We start from the raw sequence: 23,694 nt of genomic DNA on the forward strand, positions 1-23,694 counted from the left end.
CTACTTAATCAAAGTTATTATGTTGCAGAAGCCACCAGGCAGCCATCTGACACCGCCTGTTACGAGCAACTTGACTCGGACCCGACTTGGAGATTTAAGAAACACATTGATCAAATCATACTACTGGGCAAGTCTAATTCATGGATTGAAGAAGAAACTGCGAGGTTTCTCACTCAACCACATCCTCGGATACCCTTCCTTTACACCACAAATTTACAGCACAAATCCTTGTCCACCCCACCTGGGAGGCCGATTATTTCAGCGAGAGGTTCCTTGTGCCAACCCCTGTCCCAATTAGTGGACTTCTACCTGCAACCGGTAGTTAAAGCAACCAAGAGCTTCATCGCTGATACCAGTGATTTTCTACGCAAAGTGCAATCACTTAACCAGATTCCAACAGGAGCGCTACTCGTGACATTGGATGTCACGAGTTTATATACAAACATTCCCCACGCATTGGGGCTTACAGCATGCCGACAAGCAGTGTTGAATAATGAGAAATATGATGGGCCCCCCCTTGCTACTCCTCATCGAAACCATCCGAAAAGGAAATTACTTTCTCTTCGAAGGTCGCTTCTTCCTCCAATGCCAGGGGACTGCTATGGGTTCGAATATGGCACCTACCTATGCCAACCTAGTTATGGCGGCCTACGAGGAGGAACATATCATGAGCAATGCAGACTACAATGGAGATATCGTCATGAATGTAAGATACATTGACGACTTGTTCTTGATTTGGTCTGGAGGAGAGAAGCTCCTAAGGTTTGTCAAATACCTGAACTCTATCCCTGGGACCATAAGGTTCACTACCAACTTCAGCGATAAACTTATCAATTATCTTGATGTGACGTGATGCTGCATGAGGGGCTCCTCAGTACAAAGATTTACACCAAGGAATCACATAAGAACACTTTGCTTCTAGCCTCTAGCTTCCATCCTGAGCCACTCAAGAGAGGGCTTTCCTTTTCGCAATTCCTGCGTGTGGTACGAATTACCTCTGACCCTGACACCACCAAGGTGGCACTTGAGGCGATGAAAACCAAATTCCTTGAAAGAGGATACAGCACCACGGAGGTTAATGAGGCAATGACAAGGGTTTCCCAGCTGAATAGAAATGATCTGCTTTGCCCAATGAATAGGGCTACCACAGAGGCAGCCCCCAGGCTTAATTTCGTTAGCACCTATTCGGTGGCCTCTAAACATATCCGGGAAAAAGTCAATGAACATTGGCATTTGATCTCTTCTGACCCTATATTAGCCAAAGAGCTATCCCTGCCTCCTCGGTTCGCCTACCGCAGAGGCCCCAATCTGAGAGACATGCTAGTCACTACTAGCACGAATCCCAACACAGTCTCCAAGCATAATTGGCTCAAACTTAAAAAAGGCACACATAAATGTGGTGGCTGTGTCAACTGCCAATTCCTGCTCACAGGACCTAAATTTACCAATCCCTCCAATGGGGAAACTCACAATATAAAATACCGCCTGGATTGCAACAGCAAATTTGTAATATACGCCCTGCAGTGTCCCTGTAAATTGGTCTATGTGGACAAGACTTAAAGAAAGCCTAAATCAGCACCGTTCGTCCATCAAAAAGAGCATCAGCCCAAACGAAATACACAGTGAATTGAAGAACTTACCTGTTGCGAGACACTTTTTGACTAAATCCCATAAAGTCATGGACCTAAAATGCACCATATTAGACCAAATCCCTCCATTGAAATATGGGGGAGATAGAGAGAGAATGTTGCTCCAAAGGGAGCTCTCATGGATTTTTAGACTATACTGCCTTGCCCCCATGGGACTCATCGAAGACTTTAAAATGGGATGTTTTCTCTGACCCATTCTTGACTTAAATTATTTGTTCACATTGATGATCAGTGTTAACTCTGGACACCGCCGTGTGTTCTGAGACCATGCTACTCTATTGCTGAGCATTATTGTATTGCATATGCCCTGTTCTGCTGGATTTATGCATTGTTCTGTGGTTTTGAGACTGTCTCTTTATGTCGATTGAGTGGTACTGATGTTGACACCGCTGTACGTCGTCATTTTCTGGTATTTGTAACTTTTATGATATGGTTGTTGACACAGCCGTGTGTCTCAATTATATTGATCCTCGCTGCACTGACAGCCTGTGAGCAGACACCACATGATGTCTCATACCATGTCACTTATTTTGATATGCCTGATTGTTACTGCTGTCCATGAGGTCAACCGACATGCCACAGTCTCATTTCCCGTTACTACCATCCCATGCACCAGCGGCATTCCTTCCCTAGCACTTAGTGATATCCAGATACATCGCACTGTCATCAGTGTTTTTTCTTCTGTGCAGGTTCTTGTGTGAAGTTTTGTTGACAGTGCATTCGTTGTGGTGTATTGTTATTAACAATAAATTATTCTTATCTTAGGTGAACTTGATCCAGAAAGGATGGGTTCAGGTATTCAATATGGGGATGCTGCTCTGCGACAGCTGAGATCACCACGTCGAGCACAAGCACAAAGTGCACAGGAGTGTGGCTGTTAAAATTTGTTACTTATTACTTAAGGTAACATGCACTTTAACAATTAAGACCTTTTAGTAATTTATTATGTTCCATATATATAATATTATATCCTCCAAAGGCGATGATCCGTTGAAAACAGTTTACTTTATTGACATACAATGTTCCAATATCCAATCGATATGGTCATCGGGTTTAACAAAACACATTTGAACCCACACATATACCCAGTGAAAGGAGTCTGCACAGTGGGTGCATCTGCGGCAATCACGTCAGCGGCACCAGCCGTCAGCGTAATACGCCCATAGCACACCCCTGGCGCACACTAGCAGAAACAGGTGCTGTCATCATATCCTTGACAACCACCATCAACAAGAGGAGGAAGAACTCCTATTCACAATTCTTCAAACCTGTATTTAGCATATGAAAATAGGAAACTTTATCAAAGCAAAACATACGAATGAACAATGAAATCATTATTGCAGTAGTACTGACATTCCTGATTATTCATTCAGTCCATGCGGTGTCAGTGTACCCAGACGGACTATCCATTGGGCTTCACATTTTAAAAGTAACAGTTTCCAGTTACCTCCTCCCAAAGATACAGGGATATGATCCAACATTCTGTATCTTATTGTAGTTACATTGTGTCGTGCCATCAAAAAGTGTCTTGCTACGGGCTGGTCACTGCCACCCGTGCTAAGAGCACTTCTGAGGGCTGATCAGTGGGCTGCCATCCGATCTTAAAGGGTCCCTCTGTCTTCCCTATATATGACAGCCCACAAGGGCATATGATTTGGTACACTGTGTAACAAGTGTTACATAATAACGTGTGTCTGATATACGTCGCCTTCCCAGTCAGAGGGTGATTGAATCTAGATCCAGGCAGCATAAATTTACATGAGGTGCACATACAGCGCACACAGCCTAATCTCTTAGGAGCCCACTTCGCATGTGCAGGTGAGGCACTAGATTTAACTAGCATGTCCCTAAGATTTTTTGAAAGTTTAAAGCTGGGTAAGTGTTTAGTTGTTCCCCAACCCCAGTTCTATATCCGTCTGGATTATCAGCCAATTTTTGCGCACAATATTGGTGATGGTGGAGCTAGATTGTGTGAAGGTGGTCACCCATGGTAACATCGTAGTCTCACTGGGCTGGTTACTGGTAGATGATAATAAGGTGTTACGATCCAAGGCCATAACTTTGGCCCTAGTCATCAGTAAATAATTTAATGGGTAACCCCTAGCCACAAATCGATCCACCATCGCATCCATCTGTATGGAAACATCAGCGAGATTGGACACTATACACCTCACACGTAGAAGCTTTCGATTAAGGAAGGCTCCTAATGGAAGATCGCAGATGGCAACTGGTAAATTCTAACAGATTATTCCTGTCTTTACTCTTCTTAAAAAGATTAGTGCTGGGGGCTTCCGGTGGGCGGGGCATCAAGAATGGCCGCATTTTAGTAGGGCTCCAGGGACGGCAGATTTAATCTATAAGCATTGTTGGCTAAAGACCGAATTAGGAGACCATACCTGCATCACTAAAAAGAACTATCCAAGTGGGGCAGAACGATACCTCCCTTGCCCATATACTGCAAGTTTCCACCGGAGTCTGGCCACCTGCGCAGATTGCCAGCATGACCGCCTAGTGTTGGGCGTGAAAAACGGCGTGGGGCTTCAACCCCCCTGGTGAGTCCATTCCCCTGGCACCCTGGGGGCACCCACCCCTACATCGGCCTCCTGCGGGCTGGTTGACTGCAGCCAACCTTCTGAAGAGGGGGGGCTGTGGTCTGGGAAACGAGACTTGGGCGACACTGCCTGGTGCTGGGACTCTGCGGGCCGCCCTGCGCTCTGGAGCCTTAAACATCTCCAGACACTTTCCGGGCTTACCTGAGAGCGCTGGCGGGGGGGTGCTGGGACGGAAGCTGGTGATCCGGGGACGTCCTCTGCCTCCTGCGCTGGTCCATAGGTGACACCCGGCGGATCCGGTCTAAGGGGCGTGACGCCCGACTCCTGCCTCACCGGAGACAGCATATCCCCCGGGGCACACCCGCGTTGGAGGCGCTCTCTGGTCCTTCCACGTGGAGGAGCGCTCTGACGTTCAGCTGGCGGTGGGGACCACCCGCATTGGAAAGAAGGGGACTCCTCTTGCTGCATGCCCCGGCGTGCGCCCCACATCACCGCCCGGAGACGACCTGTCTGGCTGGGAGGGTGACGGGACAGAGCCTTCCACTTGCTCCACTCTGGCTGGCCTACAGCGGAACTGCGGGATACTGGGGGGTTGGAGTAGTGCTGCCCCTGACAGTCATCACTAGTGGGAACCCTTTCTGGGAACCCCTCCTGGAGACTGACAGGTCACTCTGAGAACCGCAGAGCCTGCCCGGCGGCCCTGACACAAAGAACCGCCGACAGGAGGAGAGGAGACCACCTGCTGCTGCACAGCACTGTGGGTGCTTGACACCCCATCAGCTCGTTTGCCAGAAGCCGGGGCCGCACGCAGACACAGAGGAGCTGTATTAAGGAAGAAATTACACCCTGCTGTGGTAAAGTGTGCTTAGGCGTGTTAACGGGGTTACACCTGGTATATAGCTCTTGTTGACTGTTCGGGATTGCCACTGCCCCTCACCCCACAGTGCTTAAACAAAATGCTGCTGAACAGTGCTCTCCCCCACACCTAAACTTTCTTCACTTATCTCATGCTGCTGGGATACAGCAATTAACACGTTAATTGTTCTCTACCCAAACGGCAATATCATTTGGAGACATTCTCACTTAATAGCCCTGTGGCAGTGGTTGAGGCACTGTAAAATACCCTTATCACTTGCTATAGTGATACACTGCTGACACCTGGTGGTGGATCATGTTGTTACGCCAATGTTACATGAACACACTGTTTGTCTGTATATCGTATACTGTTATGTAAATGCTTGTATGTTACAGCATATTTTGGCTAATCTCAAGAGTTAATTGAAGATTTGAGGGTTATACCCATCCCTTCATTAAGGTATAAACCTAGACTACCCTGAGGGACGTAGCAGTAAACTAACTGCTCTTACAGACCCAGAAGCTGGTAAGCTACAACCAGGGCTATTTTTCAGTAGGCTCCAGCAGGAACTGAGGCCCTTATTCTAGTTCACTCTTTCTGACAAAATATTTCTTAGATGGACAAAACCATGTGCACTGCAGGTGAGGCAGGTGTAAAACCCCACCCAAATCTAATTATCTCTGCACAAGTAACACCTGCCTCCCCTGCAGTGCACATGGTTTTGTCCATCTAAGAAATATTTTGTCAGAGTGAACTAGAATAAGGGCCTCAGTTCCTGCTGGAGCCTGCTGAAAAATAGCCCTGGCTACAACTACCTTAGATAGCCATAGTTACGTTGTCATCACCTGTACAACCTAGCTACCATTTCTCAACAGCTACCCTGTTGACTACATTGAACACAGATTACCATAATTCTAAGTTATAACCAGGATTTATTGAAAAGTTAAATCATGTAACCCCGATCGCCTGATGGGGGATGGGGAATCTCTTGACCGTTTGTGACTATATACTCATCAGGTCAATTATCCACCGTAAAATATTTTACGTTACATTGCTTCGAGGTTTAACCTACAGTTTCCAAACGTCCTACCCTGATAGGGTATGGACAAATTCCTCGAAAATAAATCACTTGCAAACTCGTCCCAGCCACCTTCAGATCCCGCCATGGGCAAAAACCGTCAAAAACACTCCAAAACTCCCCCCCCCCCCCCCCATCCCCAGTGCTATTTTCTGCAGACAATACCTCCAGTGAGACCCCATCTATCTCTCCCCAGACACCTGTGATCCCTACACCAGAGGAGAATGCTAAGGTGACAATTCAAATGTTGATGCCTCTACTTGATAAAAAATTTGAAGATCTGCACACTAGGTTAGAAGCCTGTGCATGATCTACAGAGACAGTTAGAAAGTCGGGATCAAACAATTAACACCTTAGCTGCAAAATTAGATGAGATGGAGAACAGGGATAGACGGTGTAACTTACGCTTCATAGGTATCCCTGAAACAATTAGGGGCCCACAACTGGAGGAATATATTAGTGTACGTGTAGCGAGGGCGCTGGGGATATATGAGGAGTCAGCAGTTCCCCAAATTGAACGAGCACATAGATTAGGGCCTGAGAGGCGGGATCAGGCTTCCAGACCGAGGCCCACCATCGCCAAATTCCTAGACTATAGGACCAAAGAGAAGTTCCTATCAACATATAGAACTTCTCAGCCCCTAATGGTGGAGGATCAGAAGATCCTTATATTCCAGGATTTTTCCGCCTTGGTCTCCCAGAAGCGGAAGGAATTCTTTGGAATTTGTAAAATGCTAGTGGATAAAAATAAACGCTTCGCTTTAATGTACCCAATGAAGCTGAGAATTGTGGATAATGGCCGTACACTGTTCTTTACAGACCCGAAACAGGCAAGGGAGTTTATAGAAAGAGCTCCTCCGCATTCTCCAGACAGACAAAATGAATGATTCATTTATTAGCATTCAGGGTGACACCTTTTGGCCTTGGTTGGGTTCAGCAAAAGAGGCGAAGTTAGAGGCCTTCCAGATGGAACCTCATTAACACAACTTAATACCAGGCCTGTGGAGGTCCGGGGGCACCTGGGCACTCACGGGACTTACCAGAGTATACTCAGATTTCTCTGAACTGTTTGACTGCAATGGACCCAACGCCTCTCACTGGATAATTAGTGATTGAGGCCGGGGGTGGTATAATTACCCTTCAAACTGTATCTGGTTAATCGTTTAGGAGAAGCAATGTTTTCCTTCTCCACTGCTGGTTTATACTAAATGTTATACAGTCACTTTCATACTCAAAGTGATCAGTTAGATTTGGAAGGGACAGAGATCCCCTACCCCTAATTCCCACCTCTAGTTCTTATATTGGTCTAAGTGTTTTCACCGGAGCACCCCATTTGAAATATGATGGGGTCCTCAGACGAAGATACAGAGTGGTTGCCACTCTTCAGGTTTAATAAACAAAAAAAGTTTAAAGCACCATTTACTCATTTAATCAGTAGTTTCGAAAGACAGTTACATTCCCTACTTTTCATTACCTATACCATTCCTTACAGGACCAGTTGGTTCCCAGGGTATTTTGCATGTACTTTTCATTATCACAAAACTGTTTGCATGTCTAATCTCATACTTTGTGTCTCGCATGTGCCGGAACAGTTTTCCATTCTTGGTGTAGATCCATGTCTGCGCAGCTGAACATGGGTGATTCGCCTCTGATGCCCCCCCCATCAAACATAAAAAGGTACTTGCACACCTTAAAAAGCTTAGGCCGGACATTGTCATGCTGCAGGAGACCCACTGGCTGCGTAGCAGTGATTCGGGGCTTAAGGCTCGATGGATTGGGGAATGCTTCTCAGCCTCATATCGTACCAAATCTAGAGGGGTAGCTATACTACTCCACAGCAATCTCAGACATCAGGTCCTTGATAGGGTGGAGGACGTGGAGGGTCGGTTTCTTCTGTTGGATGTGGAGATAGAGGGGATGCTATTTACTCTATTGAACGTGTATGCCCCAAATGTCTCTCCGGATAGATTTTTGTCTAGACTGGCTCAGCTCCTGGCAGCCCGCTCCGTCCGTAGATTGATCATAGGAGGGGATTTTAATTCTGTTGATGACCCTAAATTGGACAAGACTCCACCTTTGGTCAGACCTCTACCCCCCTCCTGGTATCATATCCAGGCCTTAAAAACAAATCTGCAACTGAGCGACCCTTGTCGCCTTTTACACGACCAGGAAAGGTCTTATACACACCTATCTAGAGCTCACCAAACTTTGTGCAGAATTGACTACTTTCTGGTTTCCAATAGTTTGATGTCACAAGTGATGCAGACTGACATCTTTGACATTTTAATATCGGCCCACGCCCCCATTTCTCTAAGCTTGTGGCTCGACTCCGACATCCGAGCGGACCGCCTTTGGTGCTTCCCGGACTATCTGGGTAAATCGGATGATTTTAAGCAATTTCTGATTAACTCCTGGAACAATTATCATGATGATAATTTGGAGCACTGGGAGGATATTGTGTAATTCTGGGGAGCGTCCAAGGCGGTAATGCGAGGACACATAATCCAGTACATGTCTAGGCAGAGAAGGGAACAGGCAAAACACTATAGGGACTTACACTCTGTGGTGTCACAGTCCTTTAGGGCTTATAGGTCTACCCCAATGCAAGATAACTTAGAAACCTATTTGAACAACAACAAAAATCTTAGAATCTTTCCTAACCGCGCAGGCCCGTCTAAAACTAGATTTTACTAAACAAATGTACTACAAATGGGGTAACAAGTCGGGCAAACTGTTATCACTTATGTCTAAACCCTACAGAAAGCGCTCTTTTATTACCTCTGTTAAGGATCCTAACACACATAAAACCTATTTTACTACTAAAGAGATATTATCGCATTTTGAGGAATTACAGGTCCCTTTATAGGGAATTACCGGTACAGGGCGCCAAACAGGAATCCCTCCTAAACTCTGCCCGCTCTAAGTCAAGAACATAGGGATAGCCTTATGAAAGATCTATAACCGCTGAAGAACTCCATTCAGTAATAAAAGACTTGTGTTCCCACAAAGCTCTGGGCACGGATGGGTTTTCTGGAGTGTACTTTAAGATGTTGGAGGCAGAGGTCACCCCGGCACTGTTGGAGTTGTATAACACCATAATGAAAGAAAGGCCCCTATTCCCATCATTTAATGAGGCATATACCTCCCTAATCCTTAAACCGGGAAGGGATCCCCAATTGGCGGAATCATATAGGCCAATATCTTTGCTGAACGTGGATTTTAAATTTTTCACTAAATTAATGGCCAATAGATTACAATTACTATCTCCAGTCCTGCTCACTCCTTATCAAACTGGATTTGTAAGGGGTCGCCACTCAGTAAAGGCCATACGGATGGCCATAGCTGCGGTAATAGCGGAAACACAAAAACAACACCCTAGAGGAATTTTTTTGAGCCTAGACACAAACAAAGCTTTTGACTCGGTGGCCTGGCCATACCTCTTTGCGGTACTGGAGAAAATAAACTTTATTGACTCTTTTTTTTTTTTTTACCTAATTAAATATTTCTATTCCACACCGTTAACGACGCTGTTAATAAATGGACAGAAAGGGGAGCAAATCCAGATGTACAGAGGCACCCGTCAGGGTTGCCCCCCTCTACCCCCTGTTATTTAATTTATGTATCAATCCCTTTACAGTCTTGGCAGACCTTTTAAGGGTATTAGGGTTGGTGGGTCGGAATTAAAACTGTCGGCATTCGCAGATGACCTACTCTTATACATACGAAATCCGGAGCAGGCGCTGTACCAGATTTTGGTCAGACTCAATGATTTTGGAGAGATATCGGGCTACACGGTTAATTTATCCAAATCCTCAGGCTTGTATCTGCATCCTCATGTGTCTGTCCCACATTGGGGCAGACATATCCCGGTTAAATGGGAACCTGGGATGATTGACTATCTAGGAATTAACCTTCCAAAGCGTCCCTCCGACCTGTACAGGGCCAATGTCACAGAGGCGGTGAACGCAACCGCTAGGGAACTAGACGGTTGGAAGCATTTGGGACTCTTATGTTGGAAGAGGCAACCTCATCAAGATGGTGACCTTCCCCCGACTATTCTATATATTACAGGCCCTCCCTCTTTTATTATCTCAAAAAGATTTAAGATTACTGAATATGCTGTTCCGGAAATTTATATGGGGCTCGAAACGTCCACGCATTGGACTGGTTAAACTTCAGAAACCGATGTTTAACGGGGGCATAAATTTCCCACATATCCTGAATTATAATCATGCAGCGATATTGAGATTTCTTAGAGATTGGATTCATAACAGTGAGACCTATGCCAATACGAAAATTGAGGGTAACTTTTTGGAAAACTGCGGGCGGGTGGGTTTCCTGCATATGCATGATGGGGAAGTGCCAGAAAAGGTCAGAAACAACCCCTTGGTGTGGTCGACTGGGAAAGTCTGGCACATACTTAGGCATAAGAACAACCTAAATGCACATAAATCACTGTTCCTCCCTCTTTTTAATAACCCCGAATTCCAGGGTGGTAATGCCGCCCAGCCTTTTCTTGACCTCCAAAAAGAAGGCTTATTAAAAATCCATGACCTAATTGATACGGGCTCTAGAAAACCAATATCCTATACACAAGCATCAGACACGTTTCCGACTTTCAAAAAATTTCGGTACTCTTTACCTAGAACGGCGCCCATCGCGGCCACATTACTGGGCACCCACGATGCCACTGACGCGATGAATGATCGCGTCGGTCGCATCGCGGGTGCCCAGTAATGTGGCCGCGATTTCTTGCTGTGGAAAACTGAAAAGTGAAAAACAGAAAAAAACATCAAATTACATGGCATCTCTCAATTCTAAAAGAGAAAAAAAATTAAAATACATGCAGATTGAACCTTAGACTATTAAATGACATAATTACATGGCATCCCTTAATTAAAAGACAAGATAATATTAAAACGGCGCCCATATCGCGGTGATTGCAGGCACATCGCGGCCACATTACTGGGCACACGTGATGTGACGGACGCGATCACGACGCAATCAACGATCGTGTCACGTGTCGGTCGCATCACGGGTGCCCGTGGCCGTGATGTGGCCGCAATCACCGCGATATGGGCGAGCAAAAAACAACAAAATACATGGCATCCCTCAATTTCTAAAGGGAGAAAAAAATTAAAATACACGCAGGTTCAACCTTACAATAGAAAAACACGTAAAATTACATGGCATCCCTCAATTAAAAGACAATGAAATAAGACACGACACAAGTTATGAATTTTAAATAATTAGGTTTTTTTTATTTTTTCCCCAATAGAAATGGGGGAAGAATATGTTCTGGGGGAAGGTCATTGTTCTGGGGGAAGGTCATTCACAGTTTAGGAGAATAGATGCCTCATGGGAGAAATTGCATTACAACCAGGCAAATTGGAATGAGGCATACAAAATATGGGGCTTACTGTACAACAAGGAACCATGATGCAAACATGCACTGGGTACAGAACAAAATGCAAATATGCGGAACAGTCAATGGTGAAGGCGCAAAACGAGTACGGACAGCTCAAAGTTCAGGAGTCCGATACTGCGACCCTCAGTAACCGAAATTATGGTCTACGAGCTACAAAGTTCATCGTGGAGCAAAAAAACGAAAAGAGTGGAACAAGGACATTGCTGCATGCCAAAATAATTTAAAACGAATAAAGCCAAATTGTTAATTAATTGAAATCGCGCTCTTCACCTGGGAGGGGACTTTGTGTGCTCAACAGAGCACTTGAAATAGTCCCAGGCAAAGACAAAGGGTCTGTGACTGGTGGCATAGGGGGCCTCGGTGCGTACATAAAAGGGTGAGGAGGAGGTGGAGCATAACCCGACGCACTATACGTAGGGTAGTGATAGGGGTAGTTGGGCGTTTGGGCTGCTTGCCTTACGATCGTGGCAGATGGCTCTATGGTGCACTCAGCAGAGAGACCTTTCTCTGTTGCGTGCATCATAGTGCAATATACCAACCTCTTAAAATGCATGACCTGGTCTTTATCCATGGTCCGCATTTCCACGGCAAGGTTATTTGCAAAAATTTGGAAATCGTCAGGTGGATTTTGCACTGCCTCCGGTACAGACCTGCAACAATGCCCTTGGACATTGGGAGCAGTGCTGGACAGCTGTCTTCTGCAGCGCCTCCTCGGGAGAGCGGGTGTAGTGCTCTCCGTCGTCGGAGTGTCCACCTCCGCAACTGTCCCAGACTCCTGCTCTGTCTCAGGGGGAACTTCCTAGAAAGAAAAAAAAAAAGGGCAAATGGTAATAACATGACATTTCACAGTCACTTACATGCAAGACATGTCACAGCAAATACTTACAACGTCCACACTCTCCACTGCACCGGACGAAGAGGTGTCCTCCGTATCCGTTCCCCCTGTTCCACTCTGTTCTCTCTGCTCCAAGATGAACTTCATCCGCTCGTAGTACCATAATTTCGGCACGTAAACGTCTTCAGCATCGGCTCCGGAACTTTGAGACTGCCGTACTCGGTTAAACTCCTTCACCATGACTGTCCGCATATTTGTCATTTTCTTCTGCACCCAGGCGATGTTTGCAGTAGGTTCCCGAGTTAGACAGTAAGCCACCATTTTCTGATATGCCTAATTCCTCTTTGCCTTGTTGTAATAATCTTTATGCTTCTTCTCCCAGAGGTATCTATTCTCCTTGTAAATGTCGATGACCTTCGCCCAGTAATGATTTGTCAATTCACGTTTTTTTGACATTTCTGGAAAAAGAAAACACAAACAAAACCATCTATAAATAATTGATGTCTATACGGTACTTGTGTGGTATCACAACTCCCATGCCATCTGATGTGATGCGATACCATTTTTCCCAAAAATCATTGACATTTGCCAGTGTACCACCCCCACTATCCACGCGCACCCGAAGCGTGGCGAGCGGCGGCGGTACGCGTCCTCCGACCTTTTCATACCCCCACTATCCACGTCGGCGTGGAGTTGAGAATAGAATAGTGTGGCGAGCCCGAAGCGTGGCGAGGGGACGCGGATACCTTCACAGGTAAGCGCGTCCCTTCGCAGGCTTCACTGGTATCCATGTCCCCTCGCGGGGCTCGCTGCGCTCGTATACCAGTGAAGCCTGCGAAGGGACGCGCTTACCTGTGAAGGTATCCGCGTCCCCCCGCGGGGCTCGCCGCGCTTCGGGCTCGGTGGCTCGCTGCGCTCGCCACACTATTCTATTCTCAACTCCACGTCGACGTGGATAGTGGGGGTATGAAAAGGTCGGAGGACGCGTACCGCCGCCCCTCGCGGGGCTCGCTGCGCTCGCCACGCTTCTGTTGCGCGTGGATAGTGGGGGTGGTACACTGGCAAAAATGGCATTTGGGGTACATTTACAAGTAAATTTTAAGAACAATTCAAGCAGGATTTACCTTATTTGGGAAAAAGGATTTAGGTCCTAATAGGTTTTTATTAATTTCAACTTTAACAGCAACTGCAATAAAAAAAAAAAAAAACAGCATTAATCAAAATTCAATGACATATAAATCCTTCCCCACTATCCACGCGCACCCGAAGCGTGGCGAGCGCAGCGGTACGCGTCCTCTGACCTTTTCCTACCCCCACTATCCACGTCGGTGTGGAGTTGAGAATAGAATAGTGTAGCGAGCCACCGAGCCCGAAGCGTGGCGAGCGCATGTACTTATTATAAAGTACTGTTGTCTTGGGGGAGATACCAAGGTGACGCTCACAAAAGTCGCCAGTCGTCAACTCCTCTGCCCAGTTGAATATGAATCTGATGATGTTCACGTAAGACAACCGGCATCCAGTAATGAACAGCCCCGCATGCAGACTAATCTTCTGCCGGCAGGCTCTGACGTGGCAGCGTCACATCCCCTCCTTGTGGCTCAACTTCATGGCATGGCCATTGCCACAAGTAGCTTCCTTGGGCAAAAGCTTATGCTCCTGGAGGAATGATATAGCTTCCGCCTCCGTCTGGGGCAAGGAATACATGGTCACTCCAGATGCCATCACAGGAACCAGCACAGGATCCAGGAGCACAGAGGGGAATCAGGATCAATCAGCAGCAGGGACTCAGGAATCAGGATCAATCAGCAGCAGGGACTCAGGAATCAGGAATAATCAGCTCCAAATCAATTAATACGCACAAATCTCTCTCTCTCAAACCACAGCTCTTATCTCCAACAAAACTACCCACAAAATGAAACTCTGACCAGCTGTCACAGGGGGTCGGTCTCAGACAGGGGGATGTACCCTTTTGTGTTATGAAAACTGTCCTGTAAACATCAGTTACTATGCAGAATTAGAGTTGATATGAGCCATTGCAGATGTTACTATGCAGACTAAGGGTCATTCCACCTATTACAGATGTTACTATGCAGAATTAGGGTCATTCCAACCTATTACAGATGTGAGTGTGAGCGGGAAATCGCGGGCATCTTGTACCGCAAATAACACCCGCGATGCCTCAATCACCGCGATTTTCAATGGGGCCGATGAAAAAGTTGAGGAATCGCGGTCATCTTGTACCGCAAATAACACCCGCGATGCCTCAATCACCGCGATGACCGCGATTTTCGGACCGACGACCGCAATGAACATCGTGGGCGCCGTTCTAGGTAAAGAGTACCAAAATTTCCTTTTGCCTATATGCAAGCTAAACACTATGCAGCTACGGCCATTCGAGATTTCTCGGAATCTGATTGGGGTAACACGCTGGACACCATGCTCTCCTCAGGCGTTGCAGAGAGCAAAGCCATATCCATCCACTATAACTATTTACGTCAAATCATAGATTATGATAACATACGTTCAGGGATGAAAGCATGAACTTTAGTTATGCCATCATTGACATGCAGCCAGTTGGTTAAGACCTTACAAACATCTAGGAAACTTCTCGGCCATGCAATACCAAAAGATGTTTTTAAACATCTTTCACAAAGCCTATTTCTCCCCACACCGTCAATTCCTAGCTGGAATGACGGGGTCAGCGTCCTGTCTACGTTGCCATGATGGGGAGCGGGTCTCTACCACTATTTTTGGAGCTGTCCTCTACTAAAAAAAATTCTGGCTTAAGGTCAGGAAATTTGCTCTCGACCACTTTGTAAACTACATCCCTTTTACAGACCACTGGGCCATTTTTGGTATCTTGCCTGAGGGGCAGAGAATAGCTAAGGGATGCAAGAGACTACTATTAATTATTAGTGCTGTGGCGCGGAAGGCTGTGTTGCAGGCATGGATCGACACCACACCCCCTACATTGAAGCTTTTATAAGAGAAATTGTACCATGTATTTAATATGGACTGTCTTATGGAAAAGGATCAGCGAGTAGCAAAATTTTTTAACACATGGGAGAGCTATATTGCAACATTGTCCCTCGAGATAAGAGTGAAACTACATATCTCCTTTGAAAGTACTCAATGGTATACTATGAGATTGATCGCGGGGATTGACCCCCCCCCCCCCCCCATTGATATTGTCTCATGAGGATGCTGTAGGGAAATGGGATCCTTTCTTTGGGAAGCTCTTTTAATCCACTGGGGTTTGACTTTATGAATCGTCAGATCTATATACGACTCCTGACGTGTATAAAAACATGGACACTCTGCGAGACAGGTTTGACTGAAAGTAAACTACATGCTGGATTATTTATATAACCTCTTTATTGATTTAAGATAAAGAGCAATTACCAATAGATGGATAAATCAGGCGCAGTTAATAAAACAGTTAATAATTATCTGTACATTCAGGTCCACCGCTTAACGGCTGCTCCCATACAAAAGGAAGGACTAGAGAGCCTTTCTAGGATCGAATAAACAAAAATAGAATAAAAGAGAGCGTGCACTGTGTTGATCTATTTATAATTATTTTACTTAATAACAAATTTAAACGATCAGTTAAGATTTTTATTGTATATTTACATATGTATTTTATATATTATGTATGTTTTTTATTCAAGTGTATCGTTTAAATTTGTTATTAATTAAGTAAAATAATTATAAATAGATCAACACAGTGCGCGCTCTCTTTTATTCTATTTTTGATTTAAGATACCCTGTTTATCCTCAAGAATAATATCCCTGTATTATTTCGCTATATGCTGTCTGAAATTTCAGAATCGTATTTCTGCATTTTGATGTAATGAATGGTGTTTTAATAAAAACATTAAACAAAAAAAAACCTTAGTTTGGCTAAAACTGCCAAAACTGCCATTTTCTATCTTAATGAGCACATCAAGAAAACTTATCTGGTGCTCATCATGACTGAATGTAAACTTAATCTGGTCTGTACTTGCATTATGCGACTGCAGGTATTCACATAAATTACGTGGGGGCCCCTTCCAGAAAATTAAGATATCGTCGATATAGCGATTATAGTACATGATTCTACTGGAAATTTCTGGGCTGGCAAAGAAATTTTTTTTTCGAACTCAAACATAAATATATTCGTGTATGAGGGTGCTACCGCAGCCCCCATCGCAACTCCGATGTTTTGGAGGTAGAAACAATTATTGTAAAGAAAAATTCTTTAACACCAGTTCCACTATCAGCCGTACATCAGGTCCAGCATAATGTGGGCTGTCAGTTAAGAAACGTCTAAGAGCTGACGGTCCCACATCGTGAGGGATCGATGTATATAATGCAGAAACATGGATAGAAAATAGACACACATCTTTATCAAGTAATGGAATTTCCATAAGTTTGCGTAACAGAGCGTTGGTATCAATCAAATACCTGGGGTGTCCCCGTATACATGGCTGAAAAATGCTGTCCAGGTAGACAGAAGTAGGTTGCATCAAGGATCCCCTGGCAGCCACAATCGGTCTGCCAGGAGTATCCTTCATACAGTTGTGCACCTTGGAGATGCAATATAACAGTGGTACTATGGGAAAAGCTGGAATTAAAGAATTCATCAACACACTGGAAATCATATCAGCTGTACAGGCTTGTGACAGGGTAGAACGCAACTCTCGGGTTAATGTGGGCGTCAGATCACCAATCAACCTGGTGTAGGTGACCTGGTCATCCAGATGGACCATCACTTGGAAATGGTATTTGTCCATATCCTGGATGACCAGTGCTCCCCCCCTTGTCTGCGCCCCTAAAAACCAGAGAATTGTTTGCAGATAAGTTGTTTAAAATCTCACGTTCATTACTATTGATGTTACTAACTGTTACCACATTGTCTGCCATGCTGGCCTGGACTTCAGAATTGGTCATGCGTGCAAATGTCCTTATTGAGGGATTAAAGAATTGTGGGTCAAAGGTGGATTTTTTTCAGTTGTACAGGTAAAAGATCCACTTAATTTGTAATCGCCTTATTGCCACTAGACTTGTAAAAATGTTCTTTGAGGCAAAGCTGTCTATTAAGCCGTAAACAGTCAATGTCCCAATCTAATTTGTTAAAGGTAGTCGATGGTACATATGAAAGTCCCTTGGAAAGTACTTTTCTCTCCGTATCGGACAGTTCATAAGAAGAAGGATTTATTACTAATTCTTCGGAGCCTTCGGGGGCCATATATGTATGTATGTATGTATATTATATTGATGCTCTGACCGTATTTTTAAAAAGACTCACTTTTCTTTGTGTTCCTACACACACTAGTCCAATCGATATTTGTGGACTGCAGCTCCCCTCCAAACGATCCCGATTCCCACAGGCACTTTACACCATCTCCACCTAAAACAAATAGAGGGGTGCCTCATAGTGTAATATCATCATTTATTAAAAACGTGAAATTCTATATAAAACTTTCTTTGCAATGGTGGAGCCATTCCGATGTGTTCTCCGGTGTGGGCTGGCTACCACAAGATACAAGAATCAACCACTGACAAGGCTGCAGACACGAATGCAATGTGACTCACTGGACCTTCAAACTGCTACACAAGCAGAGATTTCTCTGGCGACTTGGCGTCTAGGGTGCCCCACTGACGAAGTCCTATGATGAAATGCGTAGGGGCGTGGCCTTGTGACTCATCCTTCGACGCTGTGTACGGAGCTGACTGACCGCCTGCTTCTAGACACTGAGTCACCGCTGAGGTAAAGCAAACTTGTACTATTTGATCCAGCAAACAAATGTCCATAGAGAAAATAACCTGGTTTTGGTCCTCCAACATTTCGATCCCTTTATGGGATCTTTATCAACTAGTTGACATCAGGGGCTTAAGCAGCGGCAACAATAATTTATTGAGAAATCAAGTCAAACCAACCGGATGCCTGGATTCACAACCAAAGACTCCCGGTTTATATATACCTCCAACTTGGTTACGTTTGGCACTAAATGTGCAGCGGTCTGGGCTTTGGACCACACGCTGTTGCAGCTTCCGGCCCCTGGACCGCATGACCCGGACTTCAGGCGAAACCAGAAGTTGTCGGTTCTGTCATCTACTGCACGTGTGAAACATACAACGGCTGAGAGAATGAATGAGGGCGGCTTTAACTGCCATGACGTGCCCTTCATATACATAACCAATTAATATATCTATTGTGTGGTATATACCGGGACTGAAGACAGCTGGAGTGTTACACAATACATAACAAGACATAAAGCAAATCATAAGAAATATAACAAAACCACATGAGTTCTATATCCTTAAACAGTATCTCAACTCAAGTGACATGCATATCAAAACCGAGAATGCACGGCTGATCTACGGTGACTCAAGACAAAAGAAACATAGCCACATGATAGATACTTAATTAGAAATTAGTCTGTCACTATCAGGGGATAGAACAATTCATGGATTTATCATGAGCCCATGGCTGTTCCTGATATTTGGACGTAGTAGGCATCACCATAAATTAAATGGTTGCATGTGAGAACCAGTGTGGCCAAGTCAATCAGGAAGTCTTTCGGGGGGACCAATGAGGGGGTTAGTCCAATGTGTTGCACAGTACACGTAATCCATCATTGTGAGGTACAGTATAACCGTGTACAATGAATGTACATCCATCATCACCAGTAGTAGAGGTTCTTTATTAAGGTTAATCTCTTTCAATTTGTCAAAGAAGTCGCCAGTATCTCTGATATAACTATCACTCGAGATAATAGTTGATAGTTACATTGAAGATACTCAAGATAATACTCAATGATCCTTACATCAGAGATACTGGTGACTTCCTCGACAAGTTGAAAGATTAAACTTAATGAAGAACCTCTACTACTGGTGACGACGGATGCACAGACCTTTCTCCTCTTTTTAAGTCAATTCGATGGCTGTCCAAATACTTTTTTGCCCCACTGTATGTTTTACTGCATTGATCTACAATCATTTGTCTTCATTTAATATAATTTATACCTGGTTTTTACACCAGTGATATCTGATGTCATGTTTCATTTATATGTAATTTTTGTTTATTTAGGTGCAAATCTGGGGCTTATACAAGAATGTCTTCTCCTGCACTTCTCCTTACTTGTTCTATGACTAAGGACTGGTTAAAGGACAGCAAAACAAGAGTGGTGGTGAGGGCAGTAGTCCACAGCTGGCTTCAAGAAAATGTCTGACCGCTTGTAACCGGAGAAAACTGATATCTATATATACGTTATCTATACATTTTGTATTGCATATTGCCATCTTTGCATCGATCTTCTAATATATACAATATAACTGTAGGAATTGTTTTTTTAAGAGCATGGTATTTGATTTATTTTTTCTGACCATTTTAAAGGTGGACTTCAGTAGCATAATTAAGGAGTCTAGAATATCTATCCACTGTAGTTTGTGCTGCCATTGTTGGTTTCCTGATAGCCAGATCCACATTGTATTTTAGCATTGTTCGTTTTATTAAGGAACCATATCACAATTTCATTTAGGGGTTGTGTGTATATAAATGCTGCAGCCAGTTCTATTCATGGCAAGCCTATTTGTGGGTTTAATAAAATAATAAGCATACATAAAAGGATTCAATGAGCCATACATTATTGTACATTTAAGTTATATGTAAGACATTTCATGTGATACTCCATATAAACATAACCTAGCAGTTGGATTTGTATAAAAGAGGTGTTCATTTTAGGTTGTTGTTTTTTTAAATGTACATTTTTATTGTATGTTTTACCTGCAGGACCACTGGGATAAACACTCATTTTTTTTGTAAAAAATGTATAGCGAAAACTTCCGTCTGGTAACAGTGTTTAAATGTCAGTATTTATTGAAGAGCACATTTAGCATAAACAGTATAGTAATCTTGGGCTCATTTACATGGTACAGTGTGAACACGTGCCCTGATTTTGTAGCGGCTAAAAAAATGTTAGCATTTTATTTTTAAACTGCTTGGAAATGTTGCAATCGGTTTCCTTGATGTGTTTTTGCACATCTTTGTGCACAGACCATGTTATTACATTTTGTGTTGTATTTCTCAAAATCCACTTCCTTAGAACTAGCAGAGCATCAATCAGTGGCTGCAGTTCAGTAAGGACATTACATCAAATTTAGACCAAATGCCCAGTAATCGTTCTCATTGGCCACTGTTGAAATTGTACTAGGTTACATGGTTATACACGGTTATTACTGCTAAATCATCTGGCTATTCAATTATCTAACATTGTCTAATGCAGGGGTGGTCAACCAATCAGAGGCATTGAGCCAAAAAATATGTTATGGTAAGACAAAGAGCCGATACCATGTAGAAAATGGGCGTGGCCTAGCTGGCACAAGGCCATACCCAATTTTTGTGTCTTTGAAATTACATTTGTAGGAGCATGACCTTGAGTCAAACCAGTTTTTTGTTAGACAAGCACATTGAAAATACACAATTACGTAATCTTCCCAATAAAAAAAAAAAAATTTTATTACCTTTTCTCATTGCTGTAATTTTTTTTTAGTGGGACATTTGACAATCCCTGTTTTCAGTAATTTTTTACAATTCTGGCTTCTATGTGAAGCTACTTGCAGTAATCCTTGCAGAACAGATCAATGTGTGTGTGTGTGTGTGTGTGTGTGTGTGTATATATATATATATATATATATATATATATATATATATATATATATATATATATATATATGTGTATATATGTGTGTATATATATATATATGTGTGTATATATGTATATATATGTGTGTGTGTATATGTATGTATGTATGTATATATATATATGTATATGTGTATGTATATATATATATATATATATATATATATATATATATATATATATATATATATATTATATGGGATGCAGGGTCCGGCACTCAATAAATGTTAGGGCTGTCAAATGCTGAGGTGCCTTCCTAGGAGTATACAGCTCCAATATATAGTGCTTGTCAATGAGGCGGCACTCACCAGTCTTGTTTCAGTAGAAATAAAAAGCCTTTATTGCCCGACGGCGTTTTGGGTAGATACCCGTTTTCAAGGACATACAAAGTGCAGTGTACAAACAACATATTTATCTGGTCCGACCAAATAAGACCGTACCCACCCTAATTAGCAGTCTGCTGCACTCACCTGGTCGCCGGCGGGAGTCTATCATGCTCAGCCTGCGGGTGTTGTTCCCCCTGTTTTGCCTTCCCCCCCGGCAACGGAGCTTGATCACTACAGCCCCGCTGCCCGGAAGTAGCAGGTCCCGGCAGTACATTAGCCCGATCAGCTGGTCATGTTGTCATCCTGCCTCCGGCGATAACCAGGAAGTCAGCAGCGTTGCCAAGCAACATCATATACAAAACCTCTGAAAGTGCAAAGTGTGAGAGATAAGGAAAAAATAAAGGATAATGCATGTATATAAAAAGGAAGCAAACATGACAATAATAAAATATATACATATAGTTAAAATTCATGATCTGTCGTTTCTTGCATCAAGGCACATAATTAATGTTTTTTCATATTTAAACAATATCTCATACTATTATTTAATATAATTAAGGCTTGGATGTCGCAAGAAGAGTTGTGCATTACTGATATACATAAAAAAATCATGAAATAATCAGAAAAAAATTTTTTGGAGAATTTTTTTTTTAAAATAGGGAAAGGGAGGATCGGTCAAATGGGACACTCGATAGAACCCAATTTTAATAATTTTTATATATAGATTTTTAATTATTAGTTGTTAATTATTGGTAGGGACAAAAATGGGAAAGCTGGCTGACAGTTACCAGTGTTGAGGGAGGATGATCTATTTTCATAAATAATACAGAGAAAGGGAGATTGTAAGGAAATTACAAGAAGGCGATTACACCACAGCAATATTATAGGAAGCACTGGAGGCCCAGATTTTCATTAAGCCCTTTTGGTGCTAACGTCTGTAGGGAAAAAATCCATTTGCTTTCTTTTTGTAGCAATTTCCTATTTCTATTACCTCCTCTCAATGAGTGGGGTACCTGATCAATGATCATTGATCTGATACTTGCTACGCTGTGACACATTTTGATACAATGCCGGGCCACAGGTTGATCACTGTGACCACTAAGCAAACCCTGATGGATACCTGACCTATGTAGGGCCATGCGCTCTTTAAAAGTGCGCTGTGTTTTCCCCACATAGGTCAGTCCACAGGGACACGTCAAAGTATAGATCACATACGTAGAATGGCACGACAAGGGAAATTTGATGGGTATTTTCTTTCCTGAGTGGGGGTGATTAAAGGTTGTACCTACTGTCATGGAGCGACATGTTGTACATCCCAGGCAGCGGTAACAACCATTTTTTCTACCCAAGAAAGAAGTTCCTTGGGGTTTATCCCACCCAGAAATATCAAATTTCACCACCTGATAATATTCCTGCCCCTCGTAAAGCTTGGGAGCAGCTGGGTGTTCAATAGTAGTGGCAAATCATTGTCGGTAGCCACCGCTGGCCAATATTTTTTGGCTTTCGCGGTGTTCGTTTTACTCGATGTACAGTATCGATTCACCCATGGGATTTTATCCTTCAATTGCCTATCTTTATCTTTATTATGTAGCAATTGTGTGCGTGTAATATGCTGTACTTTATCCTTCAAGATTACCAACTCCTTTTCAGGATATCCACGTTCGATGAATTTATCAACCATGGTTTTTAATGCTGGCTCTACTTGGTTCTCATCAGATGTTATTCTTCTTACCCGCAACATCTGCGAGTAAGGAAGGCCCTTGTGGGTTGCGACTGGATGGAAACTCTCATTTCTAAGTACCGTATTTCGGTCTGTCTCTTTTACATATAAAGAGGTATTGATCTTTTGCCTATTTACCTCAATTTTAACATCAAGAAAGTGAATTGTACTCGCATCAACAGTGTACGTGAATTTGATTACATTTGGCGAGCCATTATGACACGCCAATAGATCATGCAGCTGACTGGGGTCACCTCTCCTCTCCTGTGGTGTAATCGCCTTCTTGTAATTTCCTCACAATCTCCCTTTCTCTGTATAATTTATGAAAATAGATCATCCTCCCTCAACGCTGGTAACTGTGTGAGCCAGCTTTCCCATTTTTGGCCCTACCAATAATTAACAACTAATAATTAAAAATTTATATATAAAAATTAATATTAAAATTGGGTTCTATCGAGTGTCCCATTTGACCGATCCTCCCTTTCCCTATTTTTTGTAAAAAATTTCTCCCAAAAATTTTTTTCTGATTATTTCATGATTTTTTTTTGTATATCAGTAATGCA

The 23,694-nt window shown here is 43.4% G+C and overlaps 1 protein-coding gene across 2 annotated transcripts in view; it reads left to right on the forward strand.

The window, feature by feature from the left end:
- RAB4A (RAB4A, member RAS oncogene family) overlaps positions 1 to 22,059 on the forward strand; it is an 86,433-nt gene extending 64,374 nt beyond the window's left edge. Inside the window, exons 7-8 of one of the 2 annotated variants that reach the window (XM_083176456.1) lie at positions 2,415 to 2,552; positions 7,728 to 11,073. In XM_083176456.1, coding sequence (XP_083032582.1) covers positions 2,415 to 2,530 — 116 coding nt within the window. In that variant the 3' untranslated portion in view covers positions 2,531 to 2,552; positions 7,728 to 11,073. Of the gene's footprint in view, positions 1 to 2,414; positions 2,553 to 7,727; positions 11,074 to 19,473 lie in introns of those variants that run through there. The other variant, XM_083176455.1, reaches the window with a different exon arrangement.
- The last annotated feature ends 1,635 nt before the right edge of the window (positions 22,060 to 23,694 follow it).

The sequence above is a fragment of the Crinia signifera genome, chromosome 3, assembly GCF_055691185.1.
Source record: "Crinia signifera chromosome 3, ASM5569118v1, whole genome shotgun sequence".
Lineage (NCBI taxonomy): Eukaryota > Metazoa > Chordata > Amphibia > Anura > Myobatrachidae > Crinia > Crinia signifera.